We start from the raw sequence: 26,382 nt of genomic DNA on the forward strand, positions 1-26,382 counted from the left end.
CCTGGTCCAAATTCTGTAAAAATCTCTTATTGAGCACCTTTTGCTATCCAATTATTTATCGGTTAATCAAAAAATAGTCAACTGATTAATCGATTAACAAAATAATTGTTAGTTGCAGCCCTAAAAGCAGCATCAGGCGGTGTGTGTGAGACCAGTGACCACCAAATGAGGTTTCCGGTGAAAGCGTTGGGTAAGAACTGCACTGTGATGAAGTAAATGGTGCTTTTGGACCCTTGAAAATGTCCCCACTTTCGTCCCAGGCTGGCTCTGAATATTGAAGCGGATATAATTTAGACATGCTCCTAACAGATGTTTCTATCAATTCTTTAACAAATCTCGTTTCCCTCAAAGATGAGTTTTTTTTTCCCCAAATTGACTGGTAACGCCACACCAACACTCACTTACAGAGACATGATCTAAATTTTTAAATCTTCAACAAATTAGTGCAGCTAAATCTTCATCAACCACCAAGGCGAATCCTTCATTTTTTTGCTCCATTTGTTCTCGCCTTGGATTATGATGTTAAATGAAACACTGAATTCAACCCATGCTGAGAGAAAATCAGAAAATTAACTTCATTATCTTGGTATTTGTAAGTATAAAGAAACAAAAAGCAGCTGGAAGACAAAAATATCTTTTTAAACCTGCAAATGCGGTTTGTATTTGTCATTGTTTTCCCACTAGTTGTTTCTGGGAAGGTGTTTAAAGATTCTGTCCTCAGTGGATGAACCTTTTGTCTTCGTGTGTCTCCAGCTCGGTCCCGAGCTGTCAATCTTCCATCCGCACACACAAACAGGTGAATAGATCTCGGCGCTTCAGAGGTGGCTGCCTTGTGTTTAACAGAGCAGAGCTTGTCCTTGGGGCTGCCTGTCAGCGGTAGCCTCGGTTGTTACGCAGATTTAAGATGGCAGACTTGTGGACTGATGCTGCATCCAGGGAGGGATGTCCGCTGTGGACCTGCAGCATTACCCTGTTTTCTTCATCAACAAATCACAAACATTTGAAGTTGCTGCTGTGTTACTGAAATAATGTAAGATTGGGGAATTAATGCTGTTAATCTTTTATTTTAATGTTTTTGACTCCATTGAAACGTAACTCATTCTAAATCCTAAATCTCCAGATTAAAAGAACATCTCATCTATTTATGTGATTCTTGCTGCTCCACGGCTCTAAAGAAAAATGACCCCTTTTCATACAGATGTCATTTGAAGGTTTATTTCTGTTGCTTGTTTTCAACAGTTTGAAAACTACAGATGCTCAATTAAATGACTTTAGTCACAATAACATCTTTTTATTGTTCTTATAAAGAAATATGAACAACATAAAGAGATAAAAAGACAGGCATAAAAGGATTATTTGGTGGCTGCATGTGTTCTATGTCCTTGTTGACTTTGACCCCTAGAAAACTCTGGTCAGATGAGACATTAACCTGTAAAGTAACCTTACAGGTATATGTCCACAAATCTTTAACATGCTGTCCACACAGGATCTGGTCACAGATGATTACTTCTCTACATCCAACAAGACGCACACATGTTTTTATTGAATTTTGTTAGATCCCATGCCTGAAAGTGGGATGTTTCAAGCTACTATCTAAAGCACTCCTCACCAAACTAATGCAAGCATGCCTGGCAATAATGTCAGAAGAGGCTGAAAGCTCAAACGTGTTGTTTTGGTTTTCCAGTGACACAGCAGCAGCAGGACCAATAGATGAGGAGCACACACTTGTTATATAGTGGTCTTAAAAGCATGTTGTTTGTGCATGTATTGTATTTCCCAGCCCTGAGTCATTTTCTGCTCACTAGTTTGAGGTTTGCCATACACTGCCTTTCTAGAGTTTAGCAACTGCCATTCAACGTGCCACCAGTCTCCAAAAAACGCTAAATGAATGCAGCAGGCGTCTTGCTTCTTATTGATTGAAACAAATACTCATTTATTTTGATCTATTTCCTTAACAAGAAAGATGCCTCAGACGCAGGTGTCAAACTGGCTTTGAGGGGTGGTGTCCTGCAACTTTTAGATGTGCCTCTGCTTCAGCACACCTGAATCTAATAATTCGATTATTAGCAGGGCTCTGGAGGACCTGACTGCATACCGGTGAGGTAATTCAGCGAATTTGATTCAGGCCTGTTGGACCAGGGACACATCTAAACGTTGCAGCACAGCGACCCTCTGGGACAGGAGTTTGACATCCCTTAGAACCATGATTCAGGCGTACTATTACATACCTAGTAAATCTGCAAAACCGTTTTATCATTCTTCATGATAATAGTGTTCAAGGTCTGCAAAAAGGGGATTTTGTCAGAATCTTGCCATGGATTGCGAGAAAACTTTCTGAAAACAAATCAATTGTAAAGAAAGAATCTTATTTTCTTGAGGATAAAGATTTTATGCAAGCATTTGATAAATTTCGTGACTATAACCATCATGTCAGGAGGATTAATTAACCCAAGTTGTCCACAAGGTTTTGATATAAAAAAAAGAAAATCGCAATGAAACACGTCTCCTAGACATCTTTCACTGTCCCAGAGGCAACAAAAGAAAACAAACATTTAATCGGATTTCGCATCTTGGAACATTTTTCATTCAGCTGTTTGTTATTTTAGCTCTGAGGCTTGTTCCCCAAGTCTGTCACGTAACATTTATAACCTCTTTATCCAGTCTGTCTTGCTACAGGCTATCGGGTATAAATATGTAACATTATCCAGTAATCTTTTAATGATGTGGCGTTTGGTTGTAATTATCTAGACTCTTTACCTATGGCTGTTAATGCTTGCAAAGTATGAGCTCAGTGCACATTTGACCCGGTTTACCCGTTTTTTATTATATTGCTCACAAAGATCAGGTTTGTTTGTTTATTAATATTTCATAGAGATAAACAATCGGCGCTTTCTGTAAGTGTAAAGCACTGTATCAGCAGCCCCATGTTTTAAAGCCGGCATTCACAGTTTGAGCGAAGGAAGCACTAATCTTCCTTCATTCTCAGAGAGAGGCTTATTTTATGTTGGATGCCTAAGTCCTTCATTTCAGATACAGTCTCTTCCCACGCAGTTTTTGAGTGGGCTCTAATCACACCGATCCTTGTTCTCTGAGCTTTCTTCTATATCTTTAATTCACAAGATGAATTCTGGATCCTCATATGTTCGGTACAAATTACATTAAGGTACAGCCCTCTCAGCACAAAACACAAAACTGTGGAAACTGCATTTGTCACAATATTAAATTAGGACGGTTTTTATTACACAGATTTTGAGTAATTGAAATAGTAAATTTGACCGTGCAAAAGTAATAAACCATCTTTGATAACGGTATTTAGATTCTCACGGTATGATGGTGTTGAGTAAAAGTACTACAGTTTATACAATACGATTTTAAACAAAATATACATGCATTTAATCCAACTGCTGCAAAAATAATGTAACATATTAATTAATACTGTTATTCGAACCAAAGCTAGAATTACATGGTTTCTTTGCAAAGCTGTCTATCATGTGGGGACATAAGAATGGTTCATCCCTTGAGTTTAAGAGTTGTTTTATGTATGAGTGGTTCAAAGGTCTGAATCAAGTGACTTTAAAACAAAACCAAACTGTTCCTTAAAATAACTAGGTACCGAGCTTAAAATGTGTGAAAAGGTCCAAAGAAGATGTTTTAAAGACCGCGAAAGTGTATCAAATGAAGCAAAATATTATCTTACCTCTGAAATGAACTTCACATTAATGTCACAACTCTTCACTACAGTTTTTGAAGGTCCTCTGTCCCTGATGGGTCCAAACAAGGTAGACAGGTTGCAGCTTTAATCTTCTGTGTCAACTCTTCCTCTTCTAGTATTCACTTAAACTGTTGCTTATCAGCTGCAGTCACAGGTCACATGTTCTACACTGGAGCGACAAGCCTCACTCTGAACCTCACAGAACCACAGCTGCTGCCCGCGAATGCGCCCCCCCCCCTCCCCCCCCCCCAGAGAGTTTCACTTTAATGCATTTAAGATAATTAAATCGACCCAAACGTGGGACAAACTGCGGAGACGCAAATTCAATTGATCAGAATGATTTCCGTAACTGCTGTAATCAATAGCTAATCTAGCATCCCTAATGAGGACGAATGGACGCGTCTTATTGAGGATGGTTGTCAACCCTTTCTGCAGCAAGAATGAATTGGCCGCGTTTCAAACAGATAAGTAAAAGCAATTATAAAAGCTCGCTGAGGGCTCGGATATTTAGCCCCTGAGCAGAAACAGCGTGCACAAGCTCCTTCTTCCAATAACAGGTCACAAAAATTCAATTTTCCTTTCTTCCCCCCCTGAAGGCAACATGAGGTCAACGACAAATGAAATCCCAAATGAGATTTCCAGTTCTGAACCTGATGCTGGATATGTGTAAATGTAATCACCCCTGCTGTCCTTCAGACTACAACTTTGGATCATCCCAGGTAGGCAGAGAGGAGTCATGGCTCTTTGTCTGTGTTCACAGTGTCTGCGGACGTTGGTGGGCCACACCGGGGGCGTCTGGTCATCCCAGATGCGAGACAACATCATCATCAGCGGCTCCACTGATCGCACACTCAAGGTCTGGAATGCAGAGACGGGAGAATGTATCCACACCCTCTATGGGCATACCTCAACAGTACGCTGCATGCACCTACATGAGAAAAGGTATGAAGCAGTTCTTTGATGAGCTTTGCTAAGCTCAGATTCAACTTTAAAGAATGCAGCTTTAGGTTTTCCTTTGCTTTGAAGATTTTCTAATGATCTTAAAGATTAAGGGAGTGGATAAAGATTTCAGAAAGTGGATAAAGAGTTTATCTTTTTTTAGCCAAACATACAACACCTAATACTATTGCAATGCACTGTATTCTTTTTCAAACAGTGAGCTTTTCTGTGTTGTCTAATAATCAAATAAAGACGTAGCTCCTTTCTGCTTAGTGAACAAAACATTTGTGTTTGATTCACAAGTATTTTAATAGATAAAATGTATTGTTTTACTATGTTAAATATAATACAGCAGTTATATCTTGATCTACAATGCCAACCACATCATCTATGACACCTCTGTTGTGCTATTTGTACAAAACCAGAATCTTGATTCTTTTATTTGTGTTTCTCGTGATTTGCAACATGCAAAGCAACTCGCCAAAAAGAGCAACAGCAGCTATGGAAAATAGGACGGCATCTATGGTTTCACAGTGAATAAATGGAGGCTGTGAGCCGTCTTAAGTGAACTGCTGCTCACTTGTTCACACTCTGCTCTTTTTGCCTTAGGGCCTACCAAGGTTTTTGTGTAGTACTTGATTACTCACCGGGTGGAAAGGCTGCGAGCTGCAGACAGTGAATAACATGCCAGTGATTTCCATCTTTAAAGTGCTGTGAGGCATTTACTAAATAAAGAGTGTGAGCTGTGTAGTCACAAGTTATTTATTTATTTATTTATTTATTTATTTAATTTAAGTGATCTTCGAGGAGAATCTTGCCATAAAAGGCTGCTTGTTTTTGATTGTAGTGAAACTGCTGGGAACCGGGTGAAGCTGTGACAACCAGTCCCCGGACTCAACATTTTAATAACAGTCACTCCTAAAGGGAGTTGTCTTTTTTTCCCTTAACCTATAATAATCTTCCCGTCCGCCATCAAGACATGGCTCGAGGCGGCTGTTTGAGTTAAAGCGCACATTCTGTATATTCAAGTGTGAGCATGAATGCGATGCTGGAGGAGTGAGAGAAAATGTTTCCACCGTCCTGTTCTGTCAGCACAGCTGCCACAGTATGAATAAGGACTGATGGACACTTTTAAATTTAAGCTGTTGGAGAACTTAAAACTAGAAAAACATCATCTGTGCAAAAAATGCAGCTTATCTTCTATTAGGCACGTGCCGAGATTATGGCCGAATGAAAACATTGTGCATAAATACCACAGCTTCCTGGTATCATTACTGATAAACAATAAAAATAAACATTATTTTTAAACATTCATTTAAACAAAAGGATTCTGCTATTACTATTGTCGGTAACTATCATATTGTTAGAATAATATTATGATAAATAAATAAAGACCAGAATTTGAACCCAGGACGGCTGCGCCGAGGACTGTAGCCTCCGCACAGGGTGCACCTGCTCTACCACCTGAACCGTCCTCCACCCCCAGTGCCAGCACTTTTAATGTTTAATGTTTCAAAAGATAGATTTTCCTTTAATATTAACGAGCACAGTGATGTGAAACCCTTAATAAAAAATAGCATCACTTGGTTAGTAGTTTTGTCACTAGCAGTTGTTTAAATAAGTGTCGCACCAAAAACGGAGAAGCTTTTCTGGTACCCGAGCTCTGAATGTCAATCATTTTGATATACAATCGTCATAATATACAGCTGACTGACAGCATGCAACAACAAATGGGAGAAGGGAAGTGCTTCCCTCATTTGGTTCTAATCTTCAGCTGCCTGAAAGCTCAAAATAACCAATGGGGGAAGGTAGGCACTACCCAACACACTTTAATTTGTTTGGTCAAAGAATACAGCTAAATGACAACTCATAGCAACAAATTGTCCAAGGCTAGCGAGACATCCTTCCCTTCCTTCAGCTGTGATATACAGCTGACTGACAGCACACAGAAACAAATTGGGATATGAGGCATTACTTGCTTCCACTTGTACACAGACATCATCACAGTATCAGTGGATGCAATATCCCACTTTGATGGCACTGTTGAAATGAAACATTTAGTAGAATATTGTATTTGAAGTGCCACATATGCAAGTTCTGCATGTCAGTGATATATTTGGCATGTTGGAAGACTTTCACTGGCATCTCATTTAAAGTGGCTTAAACTTCAAAAACATGAAAGTTGAAAGGCCTAATGTAAATAAATCTTGACTCACCATGTCTGTGTTTGGTTTGTCTTCAGGGTTGTCAGTGGCTCTCGGGATGCCACGCTTCGTGTCTGGGACATCGAGACGGGTCAGTGTTTACACGTCCTCATGGGCCACGTGGCGGCGGTGCGCTGTGTCCAGTACGACGGGCGGCGGGTGGTCAGCGGGGCCTACGACTTCATGGTCAAAGTGTGGGACCCAGAAACAGAAACCTGCCTCCACACGCTGCAAGGCCACACCAACAGAGTGTACTCGTTACAGGTGAGCACTTTAGATACACAAGCCAACTGTAAGCATCTGAAACACAACTTTAGAGTGACTTCTTAGTCTTGATACTGTGAGCATTCTGCTCATGCTTTGTGTGCTGTTTTGAGTCAATTATATGTTAATTTAAAATTGCAATTTAGTTCTTTTTTTGTAGAAATGAAAACGGATTTCTGTTTTTAGGATGTTCTCCGTGCTCACCGTATACTGACAGAGCACCTAAGGTAGAGAGGAGGCTGTTTACTGTGCTAATGGATTGATTTTGCAACGCCACCTCTTTGTTAGACTTTAAATGCATTTGTGCTCTGTTGCTTTAGATTGGGATGAGAAAGATTAGCTCTGACAGATCAATAACATTCGATCCCTTTCAATGAGTTTAATCTAAAGTTTGTAACTGAAAATGCTGCGTTGGTGAAATGTTTCTGCAATCGGCTGCAAATTGAGGTGACAGCTGCAGTTATTCTGTCTAAGTATATTAAAAACTGATCCTTTCGGTCTTCTAGTTTGATGGGATCCACGTTGTAAGCGGCTCTCTGGATACGTCTATAAGGGTCTGGGACGTGGAGACGGGAAACTGCATCCACACTCTCACGGGGCATCAGTCCCTCACCAGCGGCATGGAACTGAAAGACAACATCCTGGTCTCGGGCAACGCAGACTCCACTGTCAAGATCTGGGACATCAAGACGGGCCAGTGTCTCCAAACACTGCAAGGTAAACGCTCGCTGCTTCTACTTTCGTTTAGTCACTTGTTGACAGGATCAAGAAACGGTAAAAATTAAAAGCAGTGGCTAAATGGAACTGATAAATATGGGTTTAAAAGATCTCATCATTCACCTGAGATAAGAATACCAGTTTAGCTATTTACTTCAGGAGGATCTGAAGGTTTTCGAGATGATTTTATTATTTACGACAGTAAGGCTGTATGATGCAGTCATCCTTTCCTTTGTGAAAAACTTTGATGTGCGACAGAAATTATTGATGTGTGTTTAATTATTCAGAACTATTGGTAAAACCACACCAGCAGTTCACACGTGGGCCTCACAGCTGTCATTACATGACAAGATAAGCAGAGCTGTTATGTAAAACCCGGACAGTGGGCTGACACAGCTGAAAAGAGGACATTCATGCAAGTGTGAACTTGTTGAACGGGTTGGAGGTTAAGGGATACAGTAGCAAAGGCAGTTTCTGTGATGACCAGATGGTTCTTCAGGATTACGTGTCTGTCAGACAACATGGAGTAGCGTGGTTGTTTTCTTTCATGCCTCTGAAAAGCAGATTGATTCCATATTGAGACCCACCATACCATACAATGTTCAGGCCTGTTTTTAGGGCTCCAAAATGTGAGAAAAGTCCCAATTTTGCTAAATTGTCTCTTTATTTTGGGTTATTAGGATGCTTCTCTAACCCTCTCTGTGACCTTTAGCATCGACTGTAGGCTGAATATTTAAGAAAACATGTAGGGATGTTGATGGATATCTCAATGATGAAAGGAGTTGCAATAAGTAAACAAATACTTCAGTCTGGAGGGTTAAAGTCCTTCTGCTTTGGCTTTTTGCACATATAGATGCCGGATAGCACGTAGTCTGTCCAAATACTGAAGAAATAGTATATTTTCATTCCACCTACATGGTGTAATTGAACGTTCATTTGTCTACAGGTGATATATTGGCAGTGAAACAACTCAGTGGCACAGCAGTAGTTTTTTAATGACTTTACCAGGACGTCTTCAGCTAAAAATACTTATGCCCAAAGGTTATTCACTGATATTCATACTCCTGGTAGATTTAGATGTAAAATTAGTTTCATTCAACTAAGAAGTTTGTTTTTGATTAAAAAGAAAAAGAAGACGGGCATCTCTCAAACTGACAGGATGTGGTCAGCCAGTTGTTGTTCCTCCTGCTTTTTGAACACCTTTTTTGTTTTTCGAAGATAATTTTGTTTATTTATGTCTGTTTTCCACTTCCTGCGTTTTATGCAGCTAACAAGTTAGAAACAAAAAAAACCCAAAAAGATAATAAAACAAAGTGAAAGTGTATTAGTTTAAAATTCATTATGGATGTCCTTCTCAATGTGTAATGGAAAAATCTTTGTTGGCGTTACAGCCATCAAACGCTTCTTGTAGTGGCTGTGCAGCTTTCAGTCAATTTATCTTTGGTGATGAGCTCCACGTCTTTGAGGGTGGAGGGCCTCCTCGCCATTACCCTAATCTTTAGCTTCCTTCACAGATTCTCTGTCAGATTTAAGTTTGGCCTCTGGCTCGGTCGCTCCAAAACTTTAATATTAATTCCAGTCAGAAGAAATATGTTGGTAAAATTCTTTTAAACCTAAACATGCCAGGGGTATGAATAATTTTGGCCTTATCTGTATATTACTGAATGGCTAGCAGGAATGTATTGCTTTCATATGCTAAATATGTCTTAATTAGTGTGTGCAATATCAGCCTTGTAAAGAATGTGATGTCAATAAATTTGTGATTATATTCTGCAGCCTTAAATATTATTGGATACCTGATGTTGCAAACGTTGCATCAATGTTTCGCGGGCCGCACTGTGTTCTACTGGCGTCCCTTTCACAGCTTTCATCATGCGTTAATATTCTGTGTGAAAGTACTGAGGAGGGATTGGTGGGGGGGACCGGAGCTACCGGTCTACAGATAACTGGGCTAAGTTGAAGTCGGCTGTTGTATATTTCTGAAGTGAGTCCACTTTGTTGGGTCTGTGAGAAATAACTGGCGGTATTCCTAAGATGTTGGGACTTGGGGCTTCATCCGACCTGGTTCAGGACGGTTTTAAACCAAATCAGTCTAGAAAGTAAACCCACTTGCCTCCTTGAAACCTCAAAGTTTGTTTTTACCTCCAGACTGCTTTCGGTTGTGGCCGGGATTAAGACACTGACAGTTTTTAAAACGACGGTAAGAAATTGAACTGGTTATATAAAGAAATCTGTACCTGTTGTGTACAGTTTTGGAAAATAGACCTGGTTCTTACCTGTTTTTGTCGAACCGGACCTGAAATTTGAGGAGGTGACTAAAAACATGCACCAGCCTGCCTAAGATTTTATTCTTTGCTAAACGGAAGCTTTTTATGTTGATGTGAGGACCAACCAAGAAGTACCATCATTTTTAGGAGCTGGATATGACAGGCCCGTTTACTGTTAGATCACTAAAACAGAATAGGTCCGTTTGCTGTTACTAAAACAGAGCTGGAGTGTAAAAATCAGCAATGCTGCTGCAGTGATAGAGCTGCAGACCCACTCAGATTAAAAACTCCTCCTGGTGTTTGGAGATACTGAACCCTTCTGCTGGTTAGATCCTTGTTTCCTTTGTGTCCATTTGAATAGTTTTATCTCCATTACCAGGACTTAACGTCTCACAGGACGAACGAAGTTGTTTTCCTGAATAGACGAGGCTGCCACTGGCGCCCTGTCCCTAAATACCCTCATTAGCAAACTACAGCCCTGTGTGCTTGCATTTGGAGAGCATCTAAATAAAAGGATGCCCCAGTGAGAGCCTGAAGAGACGAGACGGGGAGAGCATGAATGTCTGCCTCGGTGAAGCAGGGGAAAGGGCCGCAGATCTTTGTAGGTCATATATCCAGGTCAGGAGATGATTCCTGCCATTCGTTAGCGTGCTTTGATAAGACAATAGTGGAACAACAATGCCATTACTGTCATTGAAAGAGGGTGAAGGTAATGATGAAGCAGGCTGCTTTGTTGTGTCAACGAAGAGCCGAGGATGATGGGAGTTGGTGCCGAAGGACAGGGACGTTTGATCTGAAACGAGACAGAAAACCAGAAAGACCATCTCACAGTAAGACTGTTATACTCCTTTAAATTTATTATGAATCGAAATAATTAAAAATCTAATTTCAAACTAAATTAGATAACCGATGCTCCTAGGGAAAACATAGTATGGAAATAAATTGTAATTCCACAGTTTATTTCCTCTGCCATAGTTTAAAGGTTCCGTCCGTTTGTCCATCCATTCTTGTTTCATTTTAAATTTCAGACCACTGTAGAAATACCTGCCATAAATTCATTTTTTTTTTTTTTTTTTTTTTATGGTACTTTCTCTGGAGTGGGTTTGCTTGTTGCCCCCCAGATCAGCCGTCTCGTGATTGGGTTTACCAGGCTGAAGTCACCGAGGTGGTTAAAAAGCTCTGTGGTGGCAGGGCTTCGGGGGTGGATGAGATCCGCCCTGAGTACCTCAAATCTCTGGATGTTGTTGGGCTGTCATGGTTGACATGCCTCTTCAACATTGCGTGGCGGTCGGGGACAGTGCCTCTGGACTGGCAGACTGACGTGGTGGTACCCCTACATATGAAGGGGGACCGGAGGGTGTGTACCAACTACAGGGGGATCACACTCCTCAGCCTCCCTGGTAAGGCGTACGTCAGGGTATTGGAGAGGAGAGTCCGGCCGATAGTCGAACCCCGGCTTCAGGAGGAGCAGTGTAGTTTTCGTTCCGGCCGTGGAACACTGGACCAGCTCTATACCCTCTACAGGGTACTCGAGGGTTCATGGGAGATTGCCCAACCACATGTGTTTTGTGGACCTGGAGAAAGCATTCGACTGTGTCCCTCGTGATGCCCTGTGGGGGGTGCTCCAGGAGTATGGAATCGGGGGCCCTTTACTAGGGGCCATCCGGTCTCTGTACAAGTGGAGCAGGAGTTTGGTCCGCATTGCCGGCACTAAGTCGGACCTGTTCTCGGTGCATGTTGGACTCCGGCAGGGCTGCCCTTTGTCACCGGTCCTGTTCATAACTTTTATGGACAGGATTTCTAGACGCAGCCAAGGGCCCGAGGGGGTCTGGTTTGTGGATGACGTGGTCCTGCTGGCCCCCTCTAGCCAAGACCTACAGCATGCGCTGTGGCGGTTAGCAGCAGAGTGTGAAGTGGCTGGGATGAAGATCAGCTCCTCCAAGTCCGAGGCCATGGTACTCGACCGGAAAAGGGTGGCTTGTCCTCTTCAGGTTGGAGGGGAGTTCCTGCCTCAAGTGGAGGAGTTCAAGTATCTCGGGGTCTTGTTCACGAGTGAGGGAAGAGCTCAGCCATCCGGGAGGGGCTCGGAGTAGAGCCGCTGGTTCTCCACATCGAGAGGAGCCAGTTGAGGTGGCTCGGGCATCTATACCAGATGCCTCCTGGACGCCTTTTTCGGGAGGTGTTCCAGACACGTCCCATCGGGAGAAGGCCCAGGACACGCTGGAGGGACTATGTCTCTCAGCTGTACTGGGAATGCCTTGGGCTCCCCCCAGAGGAGCTGGAGGAGGTGTCTGGGGAGAGGCACGTCTGGGCGTCTCTGCTGAGTCTGCTGCCCCCGCAACTCGGTCCCTGATAAGCGGAAGACGACGAGTACGAGTACTTTTTCTTTGTACTCGAAAATAGGATTTCCCGATTATCCAGGCGGAAATACAAAACAAATACCTGCGGAAGTTGGAGCTGTCCGAGTTACCCAGAGTTTAGTACTCGGTATGGCAGTGCGCAGATAAAATGTGAAGTGATAGAATTGAAGGTTACCAATATAAACTATTCATTAGCTCTTCTTAAACTGGTAGCATCACATAGTGCTACTAGACCGCTCCCAACTCGGGTGTTCTGTCAACCCAGCTCCTGTTCTGACAAGCTTGAACCCAAACCGAGCAGACTGATGGTGCTCAATCAGAAGAAGGACTGATTCACTGCATCACTGAAGTGTTGTTTTCAGGTTAATATTTAGCATCTGCTTTTATTTTGAATTAAATCTTTTTTCATTTTTTGTTCCAGTAACTGCTGTTTGTTTTTAACCGTTTCCAGGACCTTTAGAGGTTTTTCTTCTATAAAACTTTACTGGAGGTGGTAAACCTCACTGATTCAGACAGACTGATGTTAAATTAAACTACAGTGGAAACATCGCCAGCCACAGTTGTTGGCACTGATCACTGGAACTATAATTTGGCTTTTTTAATCTGGTTCAGTTTAGGTCAGCAGAGGTGACCTCTTTCACCTGCCTCACAAAGGAAGAACTGTTCAAACCTAGAAGTTACCTTTCAGCAGAGTTAATCACAAAAGCCTCCAGGGCTCATATTTATAGGATTCATGTTATTCAGCTCAGCTTCTGCTGCCGCTGATATTAGAGTTTGTCTGAACGATCGACGGCGAGGCCATAAAGCCACAAACCTAGAAAAAATATCCCTGTAATTCAGACCTTGCTTTCAATAAGGAGGATATTTTTCACAATGTGCTTTTTGAGCTTCTTCAGCACCACCTCAGGTATCTGTCATCAGTAGTATCACCTTTGAGCAAAATATCTCAGCATAATAATATTGAAACAAAACCTTAAAATAAAAAGGTAAATCCAATCCTTAAACTATTCCTACAAGGTTCCTACACTCTCTGGAAAAGGCTAAATGAAATTATAAGATATAAAAATATTTGCGTGAACAGATTTTGTTCCCTATCATATAGTTTAAAGGTTTTAATCATCCACCTGTCTTTGATCCATCTCCTTTCTCTTGCTCTCTCCTTCTAACTATCCTTTTTTCCCCATCCTTGTGCATTCAGGTCCCCACAAGCACCAGAGCGCCGTGACATGCCTCCAGTTCAACAAGAACTTCGTCATCACCAGCTCTGACGACGGCACGGTTAAACTGTGGGACCTGAAGACAGGCGAGTTCATCCGGAACCTGGTGACCCTGGAGAGCGGCGGCAGCGGAGGCGTGGTGTGGCGCATCCGAGCGTCAAACACCAAGCTGGTGTGCGCCGTGGGCAGCCGCAACGGCACAGAGGAAACCAAGCTGCTGGTGCTGGACTTTGACGTGGACATGAAGTGAGAGGAGGGGGACACTCTGAGGAAGGAAGAAGAGAGCGATCCGCAGAGAAAAGAGGGAGGGAAAGAGAGGGAATGGGAGCAGCGGCGCCTGGAAACCAGAGAGCCAACACCCAAAACTCTTCACCTAAACTCACAAACGTCTACAATCACAAACAGGGGGCGGTGCTGTCCTCTGTTATCACCCACGTCTCCCATTTTGGGTTCATGTTACTGACAAACACACAGTTCCTCAAGTGTCCAGCCCTCTTCCCACCTGTTCAAGGTGAGTTGGAGGGGGATCGGGCTGGAAACTGGGGTCCGAAGCCACCGCCGGTGTGGCTGGGAGAAACAGAACGAGCGAACTGTCCTGAATTGGCTCCCACCTGTTCGGTTCCGAGCCGGTTTCGTGCAGAGACCCGGTTTCGCTCCAGTCTGACAGATTTTGAGATGTACAGAGATATATTATTTTTTAAAACTCCAACCCCCCTCCCTCCCTCCTATAAGAGCACGCCCACACACACACACACACTCATCACACGGCCAGCCGAGAAGTGGGTGAAGGCGGAAGACCGTGGAGGTTAGAAGAGATTAATTTCTACACAGTTACTCCCAAAGAGCTGCTCGACGTCGCGGGAAGGAAGGAAGCGCTTGGAGCGCCGTGACCTGTAATCCAGGCTCGTTTCTTTGTCACTCCATTTCCGTTCTCATTGGTCTCCGCTCAGTTTCTGCAGTTTTTATTTTTCCACACAAACTCAACTGTGAATTTCAGTACCTGAAGAGGGTTTATTATTATTATTTTTTTGGTTTGTTTTCTGCTTCATGCAAAATCTCAGTATTAGAGAAACCCATTCAGTTCACAGATGCTGTCTCCTTTCTACCATCTACATGTCGTTTTGTCTCCACATGAACGTCAGTGCTGTGCAGCTTTGGTGGTTTTCTCAGAAGCCAGAGGAAAGCTAAAGAGCTGTGGATGAACACCTCTTCCCTTACACTGCCCCCCCCCCCAACCCCCCAAGTGGCCAAACTGAATTTTATGCTGCTAGAGGAACCGAAACCAGAGAGAAGGAGCGTCTACTAGCTGTGACGTTTTAGTCCACAGGCAAAATTCCTAATAGGTCTCTGTATGTTTGGACTTGAAAAAAAAAGAAACAAAACGCGACATGATTACCATCCAACGTTTTTTATTTGTTGTTGCTTTTTTTTTTTTTTTTTTTTTTTGCCACTGAAACTTGAGCCAAACGTGCCTCTACGTTTGAGGCTGCAAGGAGGGAGCGCGTCCGACAGAAACTGACAGGAGAGGAAGAAGAGAAGGGGGATTGTAACACTGTTGGAGTGCGTGTGTGTTCTGAGTGCACGAGTGCGTGTGTTAATGCGTGTTAGCGGGCAACTTGTAAACACATTCCTCGGGACAACGCTTTTCCAGCCTGTTCTTTGGGAAAATGTACAAATGCTGCGTGGACTGGCTTAAAAAAAGAGGTTAAAAAATAAATCAAAGGCGATGTATCGATTTTAACTCGTGAATGAGAGAGTGGTCTGTGTGTATTTGTGTGTGTGAGACTGTGTTTCTGTTTTTGTTTCCCATTCAGAGGTGTCTGAAGCAACAGAGGAGACCACCACAAGCATCAACTGACGGGTCGGGCTGCAGAGCGTCTTAGTGTTACATGTGCTGCGGGTGAAAATCCCTGCGGCCGTTAGCCGGCAACAAACATGGACAGAAACCTTGTAGCCAAACAAGTCGTCTCAATCTCCAAGAGTCACAACTCGAGCTGAACTGTGAAAGTGGTATAACACTGTATATTAAAAAAAAAAGAGAAAGAAAACAATCTCGCTCTATCTCCTCTTGTTGTTTTCTCCGTCTGTTTTTAATTTATGATCTGGTTTGAGAAATCAGATTTGTTGCAGGTGTTTTTATTTTGTTCAGTTCATGTAAACTGCCTGGCAAAAAAAAGAAACTAAAAACAGACAAAAAAAACCTGAAAGGGATTGTGTATTTGTTTGATTCACTTAGAATTTTATTTTCTTATAACTTAAGTGCAATAAAATGTGGGTTTTTCTTTTGTCATTTCAAGCATATCAGTTGTCTGTTTTTGTTTACCTCTGTGAAGGCATCTTTTATGGTCAATAAAGCAAAAATATTTGGTTAAATGCTCCTGAACGATTATAATCTCAGCTTTCCAAGACTGAGTATATCAGTTTTCCTCAGACATCCTCAGACAGGACTTAAATTTGTTCATACAGTCAAAGTTTACTCAAACCCGGTTTTATTTTTGTTTATTGTCTAAATTCTTTTTCTGCGATGGAATGAATAAAAACCGGAGAACTGCGATGAATTTTAAAAACAAGAAAAGTTAGAATTTTTTACGGATTTCCTCAAAGGTAGCACTGCTGCCGTGCAGAAAGCTGGAAGGAGCTTGCTAGTTCTCCCCGTGGGTTCTGCCGGGTCCACCAACATGGGGTGTTAGTTTAATTGGCCTCTGAAGTGTTGCCCAGTGGTGATCTGTCCAGGGTGTACCACAGACCGCTGGAGATGGGCTGATTGGTGGTGATGTTTAAACATTGGGAGGAAGTCCCTGTTTGGAAAGTACCGGTACCACGGAGGTTGAAACAGTCCCCCACCATGATACTACCACCCTCGTGCTTGACAGTTGGTACAGTTTTCTTGGGTTTAAAAGCCTCAACTCCTGCGAACATAATTCGTCTGACCAATTATCTCCATGTTCGTCTCTTCTGACTGTCAAACCTCTCTGGAGGAGGTCGAGGTGCAACTTGCTCAGGGATATTTAAACAAATATTATTGGGTGCTTGTTTATATTTTAGCCTTTATGTACAATTTTGACCCCATGTGGATTAGAGAAAATTCACATTAAATATATAGTTAATTCATGCAGTTGTGTTCTAGTCATTCCACCCTGAAAGAGGTACGGTTCAAATACTTTTAAAGGCCACAAATGAATGACATTCCTGCTCATGATTAGCAAGTGGGAGCTTCTCACCGGATCTGGTTGGTTGTTCACATCAGTATCAGACCAGTTGTCGGTCCTGGGTCAGACATACTGTACACACAATAATACATAAAAATGAATTGATATATCTTAATATTGGCATTTAAAAGGATGCAAAATTAATAAAAAAAAGGTGTTGCTAAGCAGCTCAAAATGACTTTGAGGGAATTTTTCAGCAGATTCTAATGCTTTATAGACACATCAGTGAAGCAGCAGCAGAATCAAGGTGTTTATTAGGGCTGAGCAATCCTTTGCACATTCTCTTAATATCAGTGCATATAACAGCTGTTAGCTAATTAAGTACCACGCATTCAGGCTTTCCATGATTGGGACATATTTGGTGACACTAGTTTAAAGCAGCATAAAAGGTTGTCAGAAGGTAAAGACGGTTGAAACTTGGACGATGTTTCAATGCAAAAACAGCAGATCTCAGTCAGAAGCAAAAATGTTCAATAAAACCATGATTCTGAGAAGAAAATATAAATTCTGTTTGGTATGATATGAACCTAAAGCAGAAACACATTAAAACTTTATTTATTGCAAGTCATATCGTTATCAATTCTTGCACCAATATCATTTCACATTTTCCTGATCTTGCAGCCCTCATGTTGAAAACTGCACAAACAATCCTGTCTAATTCCTTCATAATAGTTTTCACCTTTAGGATGTCAAATGTAATTTTTACCAGGAACCTTTATCATCAGTATGAATTCAGACCTGTTGGAGCTAGTTTATTTTTAAATGGTTCCTCCTTCAGTTCAGCTGTTGCCGATCACAGATGACTTAAAGTAAATAACACTAATGAAATCTATGGATTTATCGCCCTCACTTTTTACAGTGTTTGTCTCATAAAATGTATAAAAGTTTCACTTTTCTCTCCTAAAATAGTCCCTGTCTGAATATGGTAGAAAAAATATCCAGAGGTTGACATAAAGTATGAATCAAGTTTTCAAAGCTCACGATGCAGTAAGGATGGTGCAATCACAGCGCCTTGCAGAAATATTAATACAACTTAAGCCTTTTCAAATGTTTGGTTACAAAACAAACTTCAAGGTATTTCACAGTTTTTGTGTTGGAAACAATACAGACTAATGCATATTTGCAAAGGTGAAAGAAAAATGAGTCATTAAAATCTGAAAGTTGTGTGCACTTGATTCAACCCTCTTTACTCCTAAATAAAATCCAGTGAAACCAACTACAGTAATTTAACTACAGGTGTAATTTAAACTCAGTATAATACAGCTGTTCTGTGAAAACAATTTGGGAATGAACAACAACCTGAACACCAATGAACAGGTCCATCCTTTTAAAATGGCAAGAGTACAGCACAAGATTCATCAGAAACAGTCAGGAGCCCCAGGGTGACTGTGGAGGAGCTGCAGAGAGCCACACCTCTGGTGGGTTAATCTGTCGACTGGGTAATTTATGAGTTTTGCATTTCTCAAATCCGTCCCTTATGGAAAAGTGCCGGAACATAGTCGGACGTCGTGATGATGGTGACGGCATCATGCTGTGGGGATGCGGGGACAGAGAGGCTGGATGGAGATAAATGTATGGTGTTGACCAATGCTCTGGATCCAATCTGACTGCGCATCTGGCGTAGTGTTGAAGCTGTAATTCGAAAAGGTCTTTAACAGTGTTGACTTGAGGTGAACAAATACAAATAAACATAACACTTTAAAAATATTGAATTCGTTCTACATCACAATTATGCACTAAAGACACTACTGTTAGTCTGCTGCATAAAATCCCAGTAAAATACATTGACGTTAATGGCTCCTTAAACCAGAGACGCTACTTTAATAGAAAGCAAACAGCACCTTTCTTGATGAGGTTTCTATAAGACGCTGTTTACAACTTGTAAGAAAGTGTTTTTATCAGACTTTGCAGGAAATGGTTGAGGCACAGAAACAAGTTCAGCTCTTCTCTCATTTTGTGGTGAGGATAAAACTGACTGCAGTTCCGGCTAAAGAAAAATAAACCACATTTCTTTCCCGACAGACTTTGGCGATAGACACATTCACGGAATGGTCAAATTATCGTACATTTGGCCTTTTTTTTTTTTTTTTTTTAGGAATATTGATCGTACAGAGAGCAAAATTATCGTACAAATACGATAATTATCGGACACCTGGTAACACTGGACCCAGCCCACATAGGTCCTTCGAAGGATGCAGCCCCTGAGGCTGACTTCCGGGTCAGCCTCGGCGTTGGTACATTCCCTTTCCGGTTGATTTTGTCAAATGTAAATTTGTTTCAGTACTTGTAAAAGTGTTTTGCATCTTGTTAAATTGTTTTCTAAAATATTATTAAAATAATATTATGTTTCCAGAACTCAAAATTCGTTGAGTTCAACCAAAAACAGAGAGCGTCAAAACCAAAAGAGCGAGACTCGTAACCAAAGATTTTTGACTTGCGCAAATAAAAGTTTATGTTTTGCAAATAACTAATAATTTTTTTTCTCCCCAAAATAAAATATTCCATAAAAAATATATATATATATATATCGTTACAACTCTGAAAGTTTTGATCACAACTTAATATTTTTTGATTGAGATTAGTTTTTTGTTTGATTGAATAATATCGAGACAAATTTACCTCCATAAAATATTCATTTGTTTTCTGAAATGTAAATTTGTTTCAGTACTTGTAAAAATGTTTCGTATCTTGTTAAATTGTTTTGTGAAATGTTAGTTTGTCTTTAAGTTCGTAAAAGTGTTTTAGATTTGCCACCCCCCCACCCCACCCGCGCCCCCCCCGGCCACCGTACTTTACAGTTAAAAACAGTAAGTAATACTTTATGTGTTTTATTTAAGTTTCCTCAAATTGTCGTAGACCCTGATGGCTGTGGGCAGGTTCTCCTGAAGTGGTCTGTCTTACAGCAGATCTGAAGAAGCCTCTGACTGGAGACACCGTTGTAATAAAAACTGATGAAGAGGATGCTCAGTAATGTTCTTCATTTTATGAAAAATCCTTCTTTGTAGAATCATATCCAGAGGTTCTAGATGAGTCCACAGGACAGAACCAGCCTTTGTTCATCAGCTTGTTGGGCTTTTTTATGCAACTGGATCTGATGCTGCTACCGTAGCAGGTGATGGCAGAAGAGATTGCACACTCAACAACAGACCTGTAGAAGATCTGGAGCATCTTGCTGCAAACACAAGACTGAAGCTTCCACGTGAAGTTCAGTCTGTTATGGACATAGTGTTTGACCTGATTTGATCTGATTTATTCACGTTCAAGATGAGTTGATTGTTTCTGTACCATGCCATAAAGTGGTCCACCAGCTCCATGTACTCAGCCTCTCGTCCATCTCTGATCCACCGCACGATTGCAGAATCATCTGAGTATTTCTGCAGATGAAAGGAGTCTCACTTGTACTGGTAGTCTGAGATGTACGGATGCTCTGGACAAATCAAACAACGTGATCCTCACAGTGCTGCTGGCTTTGTCCAGATGGCACGATGGGGACGTAATCAGATGTAAATCAACCCTATTTTGATCAAAACACTGTATCTGTATAACCTGAAAGAGCAAAGAGGAGATGTACAATAACACTTTTATCCAAGATTTAAGATCTGCGATCATGTTTGAGCATCCTCCAAACAGCTTTCTTCTCATAAAGTGAATGTTTGCCTCGATGCAGCCCTCCTGTTGCATTTATTCTTCTCTTGGTTTCATTTAAAGGACAATGAAGGTGAGCGGGGAACAATTTACAAGCCTTGAGTTTTTGTCGTCCAACAGCAATGCATCATGAGTCTGCTCACCCGAGCAGTAACAGAGTCAGCCCTGTGCTGCAGATTTCCTCCTGTTGCCTAGCAATGGCTGGTTTCTGGCCCGGCCTCAGAGCTCCATGTCCAGTGGAAACAGTTTACTGTGTGGATGCGGTGAGGGGCTTCACATCCTCACATGAATGGGCATGTGGGGGAGTCTGCACTGTGGTTGGCAGGATCTCTCTCTGCGACTGTTGTTCCCAGGATCAAATCATGTGCATCTGCTCCACTCAAGTGCATCTTTGCTGCTTCTGAACTGGACACATGAATCTAGCTACAATATGTGATTAAAAGTTGATTTTTGTTTTATTTTGTATTATTTTGCACATCTCTGCTGTTTAGGTTCGGCTGTGTTGGTCTTTTGGTTCAGATTTAGATGATGCAGTTTCAGCCCATACTTTGGAGCAAAAAGCTTCATTTTCTTCAATAATTTACCTCCAAACAGCCAGATCCTTGTTGCAACCTCTAAAGCTGGTCTCAATAAGTATTTATTTTTCTCAGATTTGCAAAGTGTTTACATGTTTGTTTATGTGGAGAAATTTAAGAACAAAATAAATATTGGATCCTCAGTAGCCTTTTACAGAGAGAGCATTTGTTCCTAATTCTGTAGCTGAATATGTTGAAAAACGCCCTAAATAACATGGTTTGGCATACAGAAAAAGATTTATGAGAAAAGTAAGGCACCCAGATGAAATTATGTGATTTTGACAGAATTGTTTACAAATGCAGATCAGCGAAAGATATGTAAAAGATTTAAGTGTTTGCGACATGATGTAAAAATACGCTTCACCTTAGAGCTGCATGATATTAGGAAAAGATACAATAGTATTATTACTGATGAATATTTGTAAGACAATATGGGTTGCAAATAACCCACATTTTTCTCTATTTTTACCCCATCATCATGATGGTCCTGCCATTCTCCTTGAGCTTTAACATCTTACATCTAGGTCAGGACTGCCTGAGTCCAGTTCTCGAGAGCTACTATCCTGCAACTTTTAGATGCATATCTGCTCCAACATTCCTGAAATTCCTCATGAGCCTTCAGTCGTTCAGCTCTGCAGGGGTCTGCTAATGAGCCATTCATTTTATTCAGGTGTGTTGGAGAACAGATGCCTCTAAAAGTTGCTGGATAGTAACTGGACTTCAGGTAATTTGTGGGCATCAACATCAGTGAAACTCCATCCAGTTATCCAACTGTAACCTTGTTGCTGGAAAACTCAATCTCAGTATTATCTGTCCAAAGCAAACTGTCCCAGTGAAGTTTGACCAAAGTCCACATGTTAACGTTGGCAGTAGTAGGACAGAAATGCCTTTTTCCTGGTCCCAGCCCACCAGTTAACACAGGGGTAGTCAAGTCCTGGCCACGAAAGCTAGCATCCTGCAACTTTTAGACACATCCCTTCCCTAACACACCCAAATGAAATGAATGGCTCGTTATCAGGCCTCTTGAGAACTAAGGTGTGCTGGAGCAGGGATGCATCTAAAAGTTGCAGGACAGTAGCAATCAAGGACTAGACTTTGGCACCCCTAGGTTAACAAGTAGTGTGTAGTGGAGACCCGGTGACCCCATAATGCCTCTATTTGCTGCTGTTTCCTAATGGTGACTTTTTGGCATACTTTTAACTCCTTTACCAACCTGCTAATTGTGTTTGGGGGCAAGATAAATAATGGGGTCTCATTCAGCCTTGTGGCCAGCGGCTAAAAGAAATGGACGTCTGTGTTATATTGTATTTAAACCCTCTGGGAAACAGGAAGACATTACTAATTAGAAGTTCCTATACACTCTGATGAGCCTAATAATAAAAATATACTTGTTGTGGTAACAGTAATTATGCAACTGATGAATTTGTTAAGAACATTTATTCCTTAACATGGGACTCTGAATTCATGAATTCAAATTAAAGGCATATATTGTCTGAAGTCTTTAGTGTTTTTTTTGGTTCTGCCACAAAAGATAAATTTTAGGCCATTTTACACATCTTTGGTATGCAGATGGGTTTTGCTCATGAATAAACAAATATTTTACCACTCACATGATAAAATCTGCTCATTGCACAAACATGAAGGGGTATTAAGCAAAGACAGGACATTTTCGTCTTTGTTAAGACTCAAATAATTATCCCACTTTACTGTTAATGCTGTAAACTCCACTCATTTTTATGTTTACCCATATTTGCTCTATTTTCTATTAAAAACTCTTTTTGTGTTTTAATTAAGATTTTTTTTTTCTGGGTGTAAACATTCAGAGTTCATCCAGCGTAACAAACAAGATAGTCTACTCTGTAGCAGACAATGATGGATCTCCACAGGCAGTCCTTAAACGAAGTTAATATCAGGAAAAGATGAATCATCTCATTCTTTCAGGTGATTAGCCATTTATCTACTTTACTCTCACTGCCACAACTGCACCGTGCGTCCTGTTGATGAATGAATGTCCCCTTTTCTCAGCTCTCACCGCTCAAACAAAACACGTCTGCTGGAACTCTGCAGCACTAACTCATCCGGACACAAACAACACGCCGTGAGCGATGGAAAGTGGTGATGGGATGCTCTCCACCAGGAGATGAGCTCTGGATGGCATGGGAAGCTGTTTGGGGAGGAAAGAGCTTGTATTCAGTATCCCTCCATCCCTTTTTTTTTTGGTAATCCTGCCCTAAAGCACTGCAGCCCCTCTAATGGTGAGCAGATGTTCGAAGGACCGTAGCATCAGAAGTGGTTGTGTTTCACACTTCAACTTAATCCTGTTTGGGACGTTTGTTGTAGCACAGGAATGGACCATAAACCAGCCATCAGAGGAGGATGATATAAACATTTAAATCTCCTTTCTTTCTTTCTTTCTTTTAGGCAGTCGATGTTGAGTTTGATCAATAATACTGACCTCCCGATAAGCTGTCTTTCTCTGCTAGATGAGGCCACTAAAAGAGCGACTACTGCCTTCAACATTTAACTTTTTTAAAATTGGAAGTGCTCCTGTCAATAAACTCATCTGTGTGAATTATGGATGAAATTGTTCAAGACTTGTAAATCTTTCTGCTCTTACGATGTTTCACCAAAATACACAGCAGCGGTTTGAATGTTTTAGTCAGTATTTGCAAGAAAGAGCCAAACTTCTTTTTGTTAAAACATCTTAAAAGGCATTGAACCACAAAATCTACTGCCTAGACTCAACCTAAGCTGGCCCAAAGAAAAACATGCTCAGAAGTTCTGGAGAAATGTGGTAAATTGATGTAACGACTAAAAGAGTGAGGCCTAGAACTCAAGCAGCTGAAAGACGCTTCTTCAGCTGGGCTCAGCCTTACAGATGAGGTGAAGAGCTTATAAGGATGCGGCTCTTTGCATCGAAAGGTGTCAGTTGAGATGGATTGGGCAACTAAATAGACTGCGTCCTTGATGGGCAGGTCCAAGCGGGAGAAGATCCCAGGGCAGACTCAGAATTCCCTGGAGGACTATATACTCTTTCTGGGCTGGGATGGTGTTGCTGATGTTCTGAACTTTTCCCTCAACAACTAACATCACATGAGCAGAAGACAATAGAAGGATGGTGTAATGGAAATTCTTTTATTTAGTGCTCCAAAGTGTGTGACCTTTAGGTTACCTCACTCCTCAGAACATCTGTGTTATAGAGGAGGAGGCTGTAAAAGCCATTATCAGAAGTTTAATGGTTAAAACCCATGCTTTAGGGTGATGTCTCAGGAAGAGCAGATGGGTCTGTTCCTAGATAACTTTGTCACCTCTGAACCCGAGGAGGGTCCAGGGCCATAAAACACAGACTCTTTGAAGTTGAGATAACACTGTCGTGTTTGGTATAAATACTGTGTGTAAATGTTGATCGGGGCTCTGCTTCACTGACTAACCTCAGTGACAGGGTCTTCAAACACTGAATGCCTTTGAATAAAACTTATAAAGACAAAGTCCGGATTTTTTCTTGTTGTGAGTCAACTTCTCTCCACTTTGATAAGAAAATTCCACAACAATTGACAGATGAACAAGACATCTGGTCTCTTTAAAGCAGAACATACTGCCTGGAAGGTCTTAAAAATGAGGATTCCTTTAGCTTTATTTGAGCTTTTGTTGCATCTGACTGTTGGAGAGTCTCTCAGAGAGTCAGAGTTGGAGAGACGCTCAGACCTCTTCCCATTTCTAATGGAAACTTCAGCTGGAAATTGAGAGGAGTCACTCCAAATAAATAAAAACATACATAAGAACACATTGTCATGCTTCATCTGGCTTGAAAGCCAAACAGAAAGGTAAAAGATATGGTATATACTAAGTCTCATTTTGTCTGACCCCTGACCTTATCCATTTTGCACCTCAGCCACACACAACAAGCTTCTGGCCTAAATCTGGATGGATATTTGACCAGTTATTTGCCACAGATTCTCAGATCTAAGTGTCGGCCATTGTTATCCACTCCACTGTAGCTCTGGCTGTATGTTGAACGTCGCTGTGCTGTTGGAAGGTAAACCACCATCCCAGTCTTAAGCCTTTTACAACCTCTTGGCAAACTACAAATAGAGCTTCTTATGGGTTTCCTTCAAAACTTGTTTTCTTCTGGATTTCTGTTTAGTGGCTTTATTTTGGGATATCAGTAAAAAAGGGGGCAGAGTAGAAATGCTCACCAGACGTTTTTGGTTTTTATTTGTTTTTAAAATTATGCATGACTTTCATTCTGCTTCACAAAATACAAATTACTTTTTTGTTTGTTAACTCCCAAAATACTAATAATATACCTTAAAGGTTTTAGCTGTAATGTGAGAAAATGTGGAAACGTTTTAGTGGTGCAGATACTTTTGCAAGGCACTGTAATATAAGAAAAACAGTCTTCAAATCACCTAAATTATTGATTAGTTCTCATACCAATCCATGGGTTCTGGTCTGTATTTTACTTTTCTCTTCTTTGACCTTGTCTCTGCAGGTTTTAAATGTTTCACAGTCAAAATATGTTTGCAGACCGTGGAGGGCTGCGAAGGATCGCTCGGCTTTATGCCACGCCGGAGCCCATCTGTGGGGCTTGTGTGTGTGGGCGTTTAAAGTATGGTGGAGGAGAGGATGCCAGCGCACAGTGCTATAGGAAGGAGCCCGGCCCACTGACTGTCCAGCACCACCTGTCCCACTCGGCTGAACTGATGGGACAAGGTGTACAACGGTGTGCTGCTTTTATTTATCTGCAGAGGAGGAGATGAGTAAGCAAATTCACCTCAAGTGATAATTATATGCTCAATTTTCTGCAACAGAGAGCAGAGTGTGTGAGTGCTGCAGTGATATATGTTCTTGATTCACTCAGAAATGGAACAAGAGTTCCAGGAATTAAGGTGATCCAGTGTCAGATGAATGTGTTTGCACACTTTCCCCCTGTTTTTAAGCGGTGTGTGTGTTTGTATGTGTGTGTGCAGCTGGGGCTCTTATGCTGTGTCTGGCAGTGACACTCTGCAGCTTGCTGCTTCTGAGTGAGACACCGAGAGCTGCAGGTGGAGCTTGGGCGTGACAAAGCCTTCTGGACCAGACGAGTGACTCAACGGGACCGGGTTACACAAAAATACAAGATACTCTGACCTCAAGAACCGGTCCCAAAGCAGATACAGCATTGTGCAAATGTCTTAAACCATCCACGATCTTCCAAGCAACGAGACCTTTTTGGTAATCTCCTAAAATGTTTCGGATCAATAGTTCTCCAGGCCTCCTGAAGGTTTTAAGTT

The 26,382-nt window shown here is 41.5% G+C and overlaps 1 protein-coding gene and 1 long non-coding RNA gene across 5 annotated transcripts in view; one reads left to right on the forward strand and one right to left on the reverse strand.

Annotated features, from left to right (window-relative positions):
* Window positions 1-16,791, forward strand: part of fbxw7 (F-box and WD repeat domain containing 7) — a 110,259-nt gene extending 93,468 nt beyond the window's left edge. For all 4 annotated transcript variants that reach the window (XM_047365365.1, XM_047365366.1, XM_047365367.1 and 1 more), the window contains 4 exons: window positions 4,473-4,654; window positions 6,894-7,119; window positions 7,626-7,836; window positions 13,662-16,791. In XM_047365365.1, the coding sequence (XP_047221321.1) occupies window positions 4,473-4,654; window positions 6,894-7,119; window positions 7,626-7,836; window positions 13,662-13,930 (888 nt within the window). In that variant the 3' untranslated portion in view covers window positions 13,931-16,791. The remainder of the gene's footprint in view (window positions 1-4,472; window positions 4,655-6,893; window positions 7,120-7,625; window positions 7,837-13,661) is intronic.
* Window positions 16,792-17,126: 335 nt separating this feature from the next.
* Window positions 17,127-19,071, reverse strand: LOC124868296. Its single transcript, XR_007038299.1, has 2 exons — window positions 18,731-19,071; window positions 17,127-18,521 (listed from the first exon to the last, which is right to left on the reverse strand). It is a non-coding gene; the product is annotated as an uncharacterized LOC124868296 (long non-coding RNA).
* Window positions 19,072-26,382: the final 7,311 nt, after the last annotated feature.

The sequence above is a fragment of the Girardinichthys multiradiatus genome, chromosome 5 (genome assembly GCF_021462225.1).
Source record: "Girardinichthys multiradiatus isolate DD_20200921_A chromosome 5, DD_fGirMul_XY1, whole genome shotgun sequence".
Taxonomy (NCBI): Eukaryota; Metazoa; Chordata; class Actinopteri; order Cyprinodontiformes; family Goodeidae; genus Girardinichthys; species Girardinichthys multiradiatus.